This window comes from Corvus hawaiiensis, chromosome 6 (assembly GCF_020740725.1).
Source record: "Corvus hawaiiensis isolate bCorHaw1 chromosome 6, bCorHaw1.pri.cur, whole genome shotgun sequence".
Classification (NCBI taxonomy): Eukaryota; Metazoa; Chordata; class Aves; order Passeriformes; family Corvidae; genus Corvus; species Corvus hawaiiensis.
In genome coordinates this window covers 22356196-22370490 of record NC_063218.1, presented here as the reverse complement: position 1 = coordinate 22370490, position 14295 = coordinate 22356196, and the positions used below count along the sequence as shown (strand labels likewise).

Here is a 14295-nt window from a genome sequence, read left to right as displayed (position 1 = left end):
TAAACCAAAAGGAGAAAAGGGAAAAAAGAGAACCACCAGTGTAGGAAAGCGGACAATGTTCAGCATATCAGAAACTAGACAGATGAAGCTGTTAGGAGAAATGTATTCTGAAATCTTACTAACTTTGGCTACAAACACTTGACATGAGTCCTAAGAGACCTAAGTAATGGGAACAAATACATACACGTGGAATCAGTCCTGAAAAAAAACTGAGGAAAGGAGTGAAGATGGGATTAATCAAAGCATAAAAGCCAAGTGCTGAGCAAGAGACAGATCTAAACACTAGGGCATGAAAAAGAGCACACATTAAATGAAAAGAGCATTGGTAGACTAGGGCAGTTGTAGCGGCAAGAGGAACTTGTGAACTAGATCTAGACTAAAAACTACACAGCAAAGTAGGTCAGTTAATGGACTGTTAAAGGACAGCTAGCATTAAGAAAGTCAACGATGAAGAAATCTGCAGTGTAGTCCCTGTCTCCAACAGGTCTCTCAATGAAGGAAAGACAAGGTTAGTGCAGTTAGGGAAAACAATGGAAAATAAACTTCTACTCTGATTTTTCAGGAAGGAGGGGAAGATTAGTCTGACCTTAATAAAAAAGACAAACTACAGAATAAAGCAGGAAAAAAATAAAAACATTGAACATGGAATTTCAGGGGAATTTTTCATTCCCCCCTCCCTCCCACTTCTAAAAATCTGAGTATGAATGAAGCCATTAACATCTCGAGAAAATGACGTTAAAAAGGCAGCACAGAGTGTAACAAGAGTAAGACTGAGAACACATACAGAAATATGAACTGAACATCATCTTGACAGGCCAAGACCACTGTTTGCATTTTGCCTTGATTCTAATCTGCCATTACATTCTCTTCCACAGAAACCCACCATCTAGAATGTTTCTAGAATATTCCCCAATTTCCAGTGCTAATTTGTACCCCATGCTGACAAATCATCTATTTTTCATCACAGCAGCTTCTAAGTCCTTCTCCTCATAGCCAGAACTATGTTTGTCACCAATGTTCTCTGAAATTCTGCAACTGGATGTAATGTTCAGAAGTATGTCTATACAAATGCAGAAGTTGAATGCAAAACTTTTGTGATGTTGCTCAGCAACCAAAATTTACAAATACATTATGTATTGGTTTGGCACGGCCTGGTTTTATGTAGCAAGGGGGCCACAAAGGTGGCTCCTGCGAGGAAGCTGCTGGAAGCTTCCACCATTGGCAGAGCCAATGGCTGATGGCTCTGAAGATGGACATGCTGCTGGCCAAAACTGGGCCAATGAGAGAGGTTGGTAACACCTCTGCGATGACATATTTAAGACGAAAATCAAAACGAAGTCACAAGGTTTTTGATTCTAGTCAAAAGAAGAGGAGGAGGTGAGAACATGTGAGGGAAAACAACATGGAGACACCAAGGTCAGTGCAGAAGGAGGGGCAGGAGGTGCTCCAGGCGCCGGAGCCGAGGTTCCTCTGCAGGCCGTGGTGCAGCCCATGGTGCAGCAGCTGTGCCCCTGCAGCCCGTGGGGATCCACGGGGGATGCAGAGATCCACCCACAGCCCGTGGGGATCCACGGGGGATGCAGAGATCCACCCGCAGCCCGTGGGGATCCACGGGGGATGCAGAGATCCACCCGCAGCCCGTGGGGGAGGTGCCCGTGCCGGAGCGGGTGGATGCCTGGAGGAGGCTGTGATCCAGTGGGAGACCCGCTGGAGCGAGAGGGCCCTGCTGCCAGGCTGGAGCAGCCTGTCCTTGGAGCACTGCACCCCGAGGAAGGAGAGAGCCCCGGCGCAGCAGTTTGGGAGGGCTGTGGGCCCGTGGGAGGGGCTCACGCTGCAGCAGGGGCGGTGCGGCCGCTGCTCGTGAGAGAGGACCCACGCCAGGGAAGTTCAGGAGAACTGTCTCCCATGGGAGGGACCCACGGCCTCACAGGGGAAGACTCCTGTCCTGGAGCAGCAGAAGGCAATCTCAGTGATGAACTGACCAAACCCCCAGGCCCTGTCTCCTGTGCTGTCGGTGGGAAGGAGGGAGGGGCTGGGAGGAAAAGGTGTTCTAAGGGCTTATTTTACTTCTCATTATCCTCCTCTGATTCTGTTAGTAATAAATTCACTTTACAGCTTAAGTTGAGCCTGTTTTGCCCTTGAAGTGTTTCTCCCAGTCCTTATCTCACTCATGAAGCATTCGTTGATTTTTTTTTTCCTTTTCCCTCCTCTGCCCAGCTGTGGCAGGGGAGGGTGAGCGAGCAGCTCTTGTGGGTGCCTGGTATTGGGCCAGCATCCAACCACAACAAATTAAAAAGAAAAAAATGAATGTTACAATAAGCTCTACTTTTTTGTAAAACAAATTATTTCAAATGATAGAAAACAAGAAAGAGTGAACACAAAAGAAACAGTAAGCACAGCAGAGAGAATCCACACTATCAAGTAGGACAAAGAAAAAAAAAAATTTCAGTCACCCAAGTTTTGCTGTTATCACCACACACTTCAAAGAGAGCAAGAGCCATGGTGATCTCAGAGACTGACACTATAAAGAGTGTTAGGAGTACCTGAAGAACGAAGGTTGTGGCCTTACTAGTCAAGAACAACCAGGTACCTCTTTCATCAAGAGTGAGAGAAGGAAATCCTAGGTAGTTTTAACCTGAAAGTTATTATAAATACCTCCTTTGGAGGAAGATGAAACTAGAAAGTTAAAAAATCTGTGTATTTTGGAAACAAATACTTAAAGCAAGTAATTCAATAAACTTAATCTACGCTTCATGTCCCAAAAATTCTTTTAGTACTACATTGTGCCAATTCAATGTTTATTCAATTCAATGTTTAGCTAGGACATCTGCAATCATAAGCTTTTGTTACTGTAGGAGCATGTTAGCATCTAGTTCTAAAATTAAACTTCCTTATCCCCCAAATTGTAACCTAGGCCCCTACAAGACTGCATTATTATGTGACACAGACTGTTAGAATAGTCTAACCATGCTGAGCTACCCAAGCACGGTAGAACAAGAAACCATGTTAAAACACCAGTGCCCCTAGAGTTGCCAAAAGGTAGCATGTTCTTCTCCATATGCAGAAGATGTAAGCCAGAACAGCTTCAGGATAAAAGTGTTATTAGTTGGGACTGAACATATAAAAAATATCCTATTCAGGATGATTCTGCTTTCAGTAGCAGCAGACTTCTGACCTTTCAGGTAACTAGCAATTGATTTCCTTGCATGAAATTGGATTTCCAACTGTTAGAAGATAGAAAAGATTGTATTTGATCTATAGCATCTGCAGAAAGGCAGAGTCCACCATCTGATACTTACTGTTGTGCTTAAAGATTCGAATCGTTGCTCCTGACAGTCTTGCTCCAAGCACTAGTGATGCATGATTCAGTTCATCACTCAAAATCAGACAGCCCTGAATTAGAAGAGGAAAGAGGAAGATATTGAAAAGGTTATGTTTCACAGCCAAGCATGTAACACCTTTCAGCTCTGAAGTGCTTCAAGATCATTTAAGAAAAAAAAATTCTATCATAAATGCAGCTAGTCCAGGCAAGACTTGCTAAGACCCAATTTGCAGCCTTATTATGGCAAATAAAAATACACAACTTCTCTTAACTGAAAGAACCACTCAAGTTTCACTTTTGCTGGAAGTCCTGCAGATGAATCTGCCTGAATATCTCATGCTGCTGCTGAGTACTCATCCTCCTATGCAGTCAGGTAAAACAGGGAGCAGAGCAGCTTACCACAGTTCACTCAGCAAGTCTACAGTGCTGCTAAGAAACAGGACACAGAAGTCCTAGATTAAAGGCCTTATCCAAGTTGCGCTATTTCTTACATTAGGAAGCAACCACTGACTAAACCCATGTGTAGATGGAGGTAATATACAAGGGGCAGAAAGTGGAAAACAAAATTGCATTGTGAAATGGAGAAGTTTTCTGAAGCCATTAAACATGACATTGAATTCATCTGCTTTTTCAAAAAACCAGATGATAAATCCTTGGACAAACATTAAACCAGGACATGTATGCTCTGAGAGCAGTGATGATTACAGGTCAATAACTGATATGCTGAACATTCAGTCACAGCGTTACCACTGTGGACTACAGGAATGTATATTGGGGGATTAATATATAAGGGAGCAACAATATTTCTAAATAACCTTGGTCCACTCCAATTACTATGCAAATGTGCTGCAACTTTAAAAGTGACTTTGCTCAGTTAAAAATCTAGAAAGGGTGTCAAAATGATGAAGATCTAGCACTGAAAGATGGTCATTCCATGCTTCTCTAATAACAACTGATGGAGGGAATAATCAAGAGGATTTCTTCTCTGCAATGGGAATTATTAGAAACGACTGTGAAAAGCATTGCCTATAGTTATAGGAGTGTCACAGACAACAGTATTTTCTCCAAAATAAAGGAAACTGCACTAGAATTGCGATGAACTTAGAAACATTCTACATTCTGAGAAAGCTCAAGACTGGCTTTCATCAGAAACTGCAATAAATGCCATGTGTTCATACGGCTGCTACAAACATTCACATTACATAGTTCATAGACTTTGGCATATGCAGTATGAAAATTTCCAACTAGTGTTTGCTCTTTGGAACTACTATATCAGACCATGTATACATCAGAGGGCATTGCTGTTAAACACCACTGTATCAAAAAACATGAATATAATAATCCAGTGCTAGTATCCTTCTTGGAATGGTAGAAAGCTGATGATAGATTAAAAAAAAAGAGGAAGAAGAGATTAATAGTCTAGAAAAAGCTTTTCCATAAAAACAAGGACAAGCATTTGATGGAGAAAATAGACCTAACAAATTGATCATCAGCAGCAGCCTCTTTTCACCCCCTGCTAACAGGACATTCATTTAGAAACAAATTAATTTGAAACTGAAGAAGTAGTAAAGAGTCTAATACTGTCTGCCTGTAGAGAGAGGGCCATGGATCACATAAGCCACTGGCACAGCAATCCCTGATGATCATATGTAAAACTGGGTGCCGCTACTACAATAAGACTTCACTAGCATTTATGAGCTAATTTACATTTGAGAAAGCATCCAGGACAAGGCTAACAGTAACTGGAGGTAACACTACTTGGGCTCTAGAAAAACATTTTAGTGAAGATCAGGCTTACCACCACATCCTACAAGGCCTATTGAAGTGAATGCCACATTTTACCACAGAGTGCTATGGACATAAATCGTGTAATTCAGTCCTGAGCACTTAATTTCACAACCCACCTATGTATGGAAATTAATTTACTTTCTTACAACCAAAAAAAAATCCTTCAAGCATCATTGTTCTAACTCAACTGTCTAGTCTCTCAATCCAGAGCTATGATAAAAAGTTCTGTGCTAAAGGCAGTACAGAATGGTGTTATTAACTAACTACACTAATGACACTTCCTGACTACATTATGCTAACTACATTAATGGCACTTACTCCAAAACAGGCAAGTTTGAGAGTCTAGCTTAGCCTCGAATGGTCTAACAACTTCTAAGTAACCCTCAAATTTCCCATTATCTGTGGTCTAGACTCAGCATACTTGGCAGTGACTGTACCAGGCACATGACAACTTGGCTGTAAACAGAGGGTGTCTACTGATGAAAACTACCAGGTGCAGAAAGACCTGGTTTTAGTGATGCTTTAACAGTGCTGAAATACAACTTTCAGTCTACACCAACTATACCTATTAACAGCAGCTTCTACTAAGCAGATGCTGAAAACAAGGCACAGTGAATAAAGATCAACTAAGTAATGATAAAGCTTTTGAATTCCTTTTGCTGACTAATGCTGATCAAATTATGGCGTAGAGATGGATCTAGGATAGTCAAACTGTATTTGTTGCTATTAAAAGAGGATTCAGTAGGAACATAAACTAAGTGCTTCACGATTCCACAGAGCAGAAAAAGAACAGGTGGTCCAGTATATGTGAGCAACTACACTCAGTAGCTTGTTTTTAGCTAATTAAATAGTAATAGAGGAATCCAGATATCATTAATGTCAAACATATCTTGTGTTCCAGGCAGCTTTGCAGTTGAAAACGTTAAGTAGGACATGCAGAAAGACACAAACAGTCTTAAAAAAAAAATTAGCCCAAGAGTTTAATCAAGCATGGGAATCTCTGAGCTTTACTGAGGACTACCAAAGCATTGCCAAACAGGTCGTGCACACACAATTATTTGTGTACTGGGTGGTGCCAGAATTCAGGATTTATGTGTCCTTATTTGCAGACAATGAAGAAATCAAATGTGCAGTGAGAAGCAACTTCAGGCAGCCAAAAAAAAATTTAGTGAACATTCTGAGCTGCAAAATGGTTCATCTGACAAGAACTTTTCTTCACTAGAGTGTGTTTTCTGTTTGGAGTATCCACCTGAGTATAAGGACACTTGTACTGTTATAAGGCAGAAGCTTCTTACTACTTTATTTCAAGTGTACAAAAAACTAAGTATCCTCATGACTAACCCAACACAGACTGCTGTACCCATTTATGACAAGAGTTGGCTTAGTAAATGTACAAGGGAGCTGTATAAAAATAGGTATGTTACGTGCCTTGAAATTTACTGTTCAGATTTTCTCAATGGTTGTAAAACCTTTTGAAGTTCAAAGGTGAAAACTCAGGATCTGAGTAAGGTGTCTCGAGGGTATTCTCATAAGGCATTGAAGATATACAGAAGATATGCTCCACATAGAAAAAAAGATTGAGTAAGTTTGCAGGAATGAGTAATTTGTACTGACCACAACCAGCAATCTACTTAAATGTATCTGACAGTGTGTACTAAAACTGAAAGGTCTCACAGAAATCATTAATCATTTTTCTGTTGAACATAAAACTGGAGAGAAGTGGAAAGACAAAGAGCCAAAAAATGCAGGTAAAAGATATGTCAGAAGTAACACAAGTGCTCAGATTTATAGCACTGCAGAAGTATTTGACTCCAGAAAGACTAGATTTGAAGCACATCAGACTCAAAAATGTTGGGTTTTTTTTTATTGTGCAAAGCATTTCATATTTAAAATTTAACAGACCAAAAGAAAAGGCACATTATTTAGACAGTGCTACTTCCTTGTTAGAAAAAAAAAAAAATAGCATGCAGGAAGACACTGCAGCTAATCGGACAGAATCACCAGGAAGAAAAGTTGCCAGGAAGAACGAGACAGCGAATTTATAATCTGTAGATACTGCAAGAGGAAGATTTACAAAGTAGTATCAGGAAGTGAAAAAATAAATAAATTAAATAAAAGAAAAATAATTCACTACACAGGGACAAAGAATTTCAATAGACTAGTAGTATTAGGGTGACAGTGAATAATTAAAAAAAAAAAAAACACCTGTTCCAGTCCTTACATTATTTTACTCTATGGAGGAGCTAAGAGAACATATATTTTGCCTTAGAAGATGCAAACAAAAATTTCACTATTATTTCATTTTCCAATAACTAAAAAAACATAGTTGGAGATACTGGACACTCAGACTAATTGTCTACTGTTTTATGAGGCACACATCATGAGTCTTTACTTATTTGACCTTATTTCCCTCAAACAACTTTGGTACTTCTTCAAAGGGAGGATTTTTTAGCTGTCACTCAAAGGTAATAAATTCTCCATGTACCAATATGCAATTCAGCTTATCTGTGTATCTGACACAGTCAGTTCTTAGTGTCTCAAAAACACCAAAGTACCTCCAGCCAATCAGTCTGTTAATCAGCCACCATTTCACACACCAAGGAATAGCCTGAGAAAGCAAGACTTAACATGCTAGGCTTTTTGCCAGAGAGAAAGTTCTGGGCTGCTACTGGTCCCATGGATGCTGTTTCCAGAAGAGATTTTTGCAATGGTTAGAGATGCACACTGTGACCTACAGCTTCCACAGAGAATATCTGCAGGGGTTGCCACTGAGGAAACACAAAAGCAAACAAGTAGCTTTTAGAAAATTCAACCACTAGAATCTTTGTTAGGTGAGCTCTGGTCCATGACTTAAGCCATACCTTGCCAACTAAAGCAGGAATGTTCATAGAGTTGGTTGCAAATCCCATTCCATATGCCATTGCAGATTCCACACCTAGGAACCTGGCAACTAGCTTTTCCAGCTCCTCATGCTTGTCCAAGTTTCCTGCACATAAAATAAATGGGAAATGCAGAGTAAGCAGAAGCTTTCACTATTGCTAAATTCTACAAAAAGAACTTCCACCAACCAAGCTACGCTTTCTTTAAAGGCCCCTAAGGGAACACTGAAAAAACCCCATATATGAAAACATAAGACAACTGCTGTGCAATGTAAATCCAGGGAGTCAATTTGTCCTCACTGAAGTAAAAGTTTCGTTATTGGTTAGACTAAAGTTCAATGCTGGAACGATTAATGGTTCAAAGACCTGCAATCAGATACAGACTTTGAAATACACATTCAGGGAACATACTATCATCCTCCAACTTACCCATCTCCTGCCTAGTGCTGCACACCCCAGCTCCATACTGGGACAGAACTTTAGCAGCTGCTTCTTGGCAAGCCCCAGCCTTCTGTGCAAATCCAAGGTAGTTGTAGGAACCCATATTTATAATGTCTTTTATCACTCTCCCTGTGTACCTGTGTTTTAAAAACAGCATAAGTTAGGATACCCAAAATTTAAAAACTTATTTACACCAGAAGATTATTATTTCACTTTCCTAGACTATACACTGAAATGTTAAAACTCAATAGAACCGAACATTATTTCAGTGCTGCCTCTCATCATCAAACTGTAACAATCAGTGAAAAAGATTCTTTCCCTATCTTACAATCTCAAATTAATTCCCAGGAGAGTTTACATTTAAAGGTGAATTTGCTATCATATATAAAATTGCTTGAGGCTTCTCAAAGCATCTGTTGCTCTGACATGTTTCCCCCTCCATCCCAGAAGCATACAAGTTTTTTTTCAATTACAAAATAACACCTCTCTATCAATTAACTTGGCAGCCCCTCAAGCGGGATATCCTCTAACCACAGAAAGGAAACACATCTGGCACTTCTGTGCTAACAATACGTGACAAGGAGAACAAGGAAGAAGTTTAGCAGAAAAAAATCTGTTTTAATTCTTTTGCCCTTGAAAGCCAAGAAGAGACATAACTAGTTTCACCAAGTACTGTGCTGCAAACCTCTTCACATCAAACTGGTGATACATCATTTCCAATTTGTAAAAATCCTTTCATTGTATTTCCAATTTTGTTTCTACAGACTACTTCAGTTCTGACTCAAAGCAATCATGTTAGAGTCAGTTCAGGCAGCAGCATTTACTTCAAGTGGAAGAACTTCTTCTAAATGAACAGAGACACAAGCAGCAGTGCAATCCAAAGGATCTACCCCAGGTTCTTATCATACACAAAGGTATAAATTTTATTGCAGGTGTATGCCCAGGAGATCATAGTACAGTAAAGTAGCCAAAAGATTATATACAAATCATTGCGTCGGTGGCTAAATGCATTTCAAAAGAGCAAAATTCATTGATTCAAGCTGCTAGAAAGCTCAAACTAAACATAATTCACTGCTCCTTTAACCTCGCAGCCTGCAACTTGCTTTTAGAGACCCTATATTTCAAGGCAGGTCTTGCAAGTGTTTTCTTCAATTTTGACTCACGTGAATGTCCAGTTATAGTCATGGGAAACTCTCTCCATCATGTCCACTTTGGCCCCTGGCACACTGCAGATCGGACGGTTCCAGCTGTCCCGAATGCGCATGTAGAGGTTTCTGTTGTAGAAATTTTCAAAGTCCTGGTACAATGGGACAAAGTCCTGAAACACATCAAAGGCACTCAAAGTAAAAGGAAAGTATATACAATAGCAAAATTAGAGTAAGAAGAATAATTCTTTTCTGTCATTCTGGTATAATGAAAAAACTCAAGAAAACAAAACATAAAATAACCCCCTTCATTAAATCCTTGGGCATATAATCTTTGCAGGAGAGGTATAGTCAGCCTTCAGAATTAAGCAGAGCAAGGGAACGTGCAATGGCTTTTTGGCACCAAACAGCATACACTGCTCTACTGAATACACAAAGACTTTTAAAACTAAGGTGCTCTACCATATTTTATTCTGTGCACAAGGAATGCATTTAATATAGCAATACTAGCATTATTTTACACATTACCATTAGAACTTTTCACAACTTTTTGTTCTGAATAGAAGCTAATAAGCTACATTATGGCACCGCTCTTCTGCACAGCTTATCAACACTGAAGTCCCATGTGATTTTTATGAATGAGCATTTCCTGAATTTTAGCTTCCCTTCCAATGTTTTCCAGTAAAAGTAAGTGACTGCCTTGAATGGATAACACAAGAATGTCAAACTAACTGCAGCAGCAAGGACATCTGATCAAGAATGTCAAACTAACTGCAGCAGCAAGGACATCTGATCACTCAAGAACATTTTTTTTCTTACTCCAAAGTCACAAGATTTCCTTTTTACTAATTAATTAAAGAAAGTTTGACATTTAGTAACGATAAGAATGCATAATTCATTTGCTTCTGTTGGGGGAAAAAAAAAGCGCCTTTTTAATCATCTACAGAGGAAAAAGTAGAATTTATTACAAAGGTATGAGCCAGCAGAGTATTTCTTCCTGTTTTGCACAAGAAAAATGCAAACATTGTGAATTTTATTTTTGGTGACAGTATGAGAAAGGCAGAGTATCTATCTCACCAAGTACTACAGCGTCAGACATTTGTACCACTGAAGCAAAACTGGGAGCATTTATGGCAGATCTTTAATAAAAACACAAACGGGCACTGACAAGCTCTTACTTACAATGTTTGCCTGCAGGAGGAGTACTTTTTTCATTACCTTCATATTGTAATGATTTAACAACTTTGTCCTTGCAGTTTGGAGTAATGGAACATTTAGGTCTGTACCTTTGCATCCTCCTGCCAGCAGCTGCACAGGAAAGACCAAGCCCAAAAGTGCCAACTTCTAAGCCTAAGCACCTAAACCCATTTCTGATTTGCCTGTGCCAAAAAGGCACAAAGATATTAATTTTCATCATTTCAACTATGGAAAAACAACCCAAATTTAGCTAGCAATCACTCTTCCAGAGAATCACAAGCATGTCCTTTCTCAAAGACAGACAGTGGGAATAAAATTTCTATGCACTAACATGCACAGAAGGGCAATTATTTCTTCCATGTTCCTGTCCCAATTCATGACACAAAATCAAAATAATTATCCACAATTGTTTCAAACCCTCTGCTGTGTTATTTGTAGAGGGGTGGAGGAAGTGAGATCAAAAAGAAACCCTGGCACATTAGAAGATCAATACTTGAGAGACTTGTTAAATCTAATTATAATCTACTGAGATGCTTCTAAGTATTTTCCACTCCTCTCAACCATCTATGCACAAGAGTTCAGCTTTGCAATAGTTATCCAAGCACACCAACTATGTGACACAAGAAACAATTGATATTTTAGCCAAGGTTCTTGGCTAGGAAGGGAAGCTGGAAATGAGTCATTATACCAACCCAAGCAGGTATGCCTGCATTGATACAATCCAATCCCACTCCAGATTACTCATCAGATGAGTTTTCTTTTGAAACCCAAGCTGACAAAGCCGGAACAGTAACAAGCTCAACTGGCGAGATAAGGACAATCACCCACAACAGGTTGGCACCACCAGTATACGTAACAAAAGCATGATCTTACAAGCCAGCATTAGAACTAAGATTAAAGGGATTTAACTGTGAAGTAGAGAAGTTCTCTGAACCTAATGGATTATGATAAAGAAAAAATGTGTCTTAAAAGTCAAGAATTCAAGGAATAAATTATGGGTAAGGGAATTAAGGTTTAATATGGGACACTAGCTTTAGTTTTTTGGGGTACCAAAGTTGTAGGATTATAGTAAAGGACTTTAAGTTGAGGTATCAGCATACTGTGAACTCCTTTGTTATCTATACATGTACCCCTCCCTCCAACAAACCATCCTCAGATAGGTCTCATGAGAAAGTTCCTTGGAACAGACAGGCAGGAAGTACTTTGGCATAATGCAAAACTGGATTGTCTATTTCCTCAGTAATCCTAACCCCACTGAGGGGTTCTCAGGACCCATGCATCTGAGAACGTGTAAAGAGAAAGCGTAAGGATATTGTGCCTTTATAAACTGATACTGACTTTTGGAGTTTGAGAGCCCTCTTTTGGAGCTGGCATACAGGAGCAGATGGTCTGCTGGTTGGTTTGGGGGCTGGTTTATTTATCTCCTCCATGCTTCTGCAGTCTGGCATTCCAGATAAGAAGTAGAGAAGATAGTACAACAAAAAGCCCACTTGAATTCCTCATGCTAATTTAATGTTTTCAATCTTTGAACCAAAAAAGTAAACACCTGGGAGGAAGGGATGGATGAAATCTATCAATCCATACTTTTCATCCAGAGGGTATTCACCCAGAGGGCACTGCAAGAGACTCCTAAGGCAAACTGGTCACAGCACCAAGCCAGACAGAGATCAAGAAGTTTGGAGAATGCTCTCAGGCACATGGTGTGACTCTTTGGGATGTCCTGTGCAGGCCTAAGAGCTGGACTTCAATGTCCTTGTGGGTGCCTTTCAACTCAGTATATTCCATGATTTCAAATTTTTGACACATGCAGCCACAGTGCTCTGCTGCAAAAGTGTCCTAGAGCTGGAAGCAACCACTATCACCTTTAAATGGCCTTCAGAGCTTGTTGTTTTTCCATCACATTCTCATCTTATTTCAGATCCAACACTCCTTCTAGCTGTAAGAGTCCCTACAAATATCAGTCTGAGATGAAACAGTTTCATTCAAGGAAAAATATTCTAGGAGTTGATTCTTTGAGCAATCTTCTGAATAAGCAGAGTCAAACAACTGCAAAAGTTACACTGGTTCCAAAAGAGAGAGCAAAAGCAGCAAGTTCTTTCATTTATGGAGCTAAAAAAATCCTAAACAGCTTTACTCCTGTCAATTTAAGCATTGAACACATCCCCTATTAGTGAGGGGATGCCTGATGAAGACACCGAAGTACTAGTGGTCTCCCAGAAGCCCGAAAAGCATAACAATTTCAGTGAAAAGCACAGCCAATCAAGGGAAGAATAAAATTCTCCCTTGGGGTACAACACCTTAACATAGGTGATTAAGGAATCCATTATTTCATCATACTGTAAATTAATATTACAAGTGAAGGTCATAACAAGAGCTTTGTAGCCTTTAGCTCAGGGCAAAGGGACATGCAAATGCAGTGATTATGCTACTTTTAGAGCCAAGTTTTCACAACATTGCACCTAAGTTAACAAATGGTGCCAAAAGCACCAGCAGGGCTTATCTGCAATTCGCATAATGTGCTCCCTGGTAATACATAACTGACTCTGAACAGAAATCAAGCAGACAATTGCAACAAATTTCAGGCTTCTGAAAGGAAGCAGAAAGACCAGTTTCATCTCATTGTTACATGAGTCAAGAAAAAGTGGAGCAATAACTGTGGGTAGCCTTTGTACCATCAGGAGGCCTCTGATGAGCTACACAGATGTTAAGATGACACTGAACAAAAGACTCCAGTTTACTGCCCCTAAAATATTCCTACAGCTGGACTCCTGTGAACATGTGTTTGAAAACCCCAGATGCTAGAAATACGTTCTAACTGGGCAAACTACAGAGCATGAAGCAGTATATTAGAGAGTTACCAGCCCCATTTGCACAGTCACTCCCATATACAAAACATGTAAGGTAATCAACAGGCAAATTAGACTGGAGGAAAGGTAAAAGTGATTTTCATCCTGCCTAGAAAATCCTATAAGTATTTTGCAGATTTAACTGCATTGTATGACCAGACAGCACATTAAATTGGGTATGCATAAATTGATTCCAGAGTAATTGAGAATTTTTCATCTTGCCGTTTACCCATGCCTAAAACAGACCAGTAATGCTTCAGAGAGGATGTGCTACACAACACTGGTTTCCAGGAAAAGCTCAGCTGGATGTATTTGAAACAAAGCCAAAACCCATGAAACTATTTCCTGGAAATCAGTACTAGCAAAGTCTGTCCCTTTTCACCCTTTTGTGTTTCAACAGTGAGTGAATATTAGGTTTTCCTGGAATCATTCCTATCAATTCATGGCTCTAATAAATTCCAAGGAATTTACCGGCCATCAGAGATAGCTGTAATTCAAACCTGTTCAAAATCATGCTCTGCTCTTTAAATTTAGTCACTTGCAGTTTTCTAGTTATGATGCAGAATAAGATTATACTATTAAGTGACAATTTAAGGAAGGATTTTCTCTACTGAAATAAACTGCCCTCCCTAACACAGAAAAATTGAGTCTTTTTCCTGAGTTTGTTTTTAATACTA

The 14295-nt window shown here is 39.7% G+C and overlaps 1 protein-coding gene across 1 annotated transcript in view; it reads right to left on the bottom strand.

Moving 5' to 3' along the window:
• Positions 1 to 14295, bottom strand: part of SPTLC2 (serine palmitoyltransferase long chain base subunit 2) — a 78385-nt gene that overhangs the window by 49934 nt on the left and 14156 nt on the right. The window contains exons 3-6 of the mRNA XM_048306884.1: positions 9594 to 9748; positions 8419 to 8567; positions 7972 to 8096; positions 3300 to 3393 (exon numbers count right to left, since the gene is read on the bottom strand). Coding sequence (XP_048162841.1) covers positions 3300 to 3393; positions 7972 to 8096; positions 8419 to 8567; positions 9594 to 9748 — 523 coding nt within the window. The remainder of the gene's footprint in view (positions 1 to 3299; positions 3394 to 7971; positions 8097 to 8418; positions 8568 to 9593; positions 9749 to 14295) is intronic.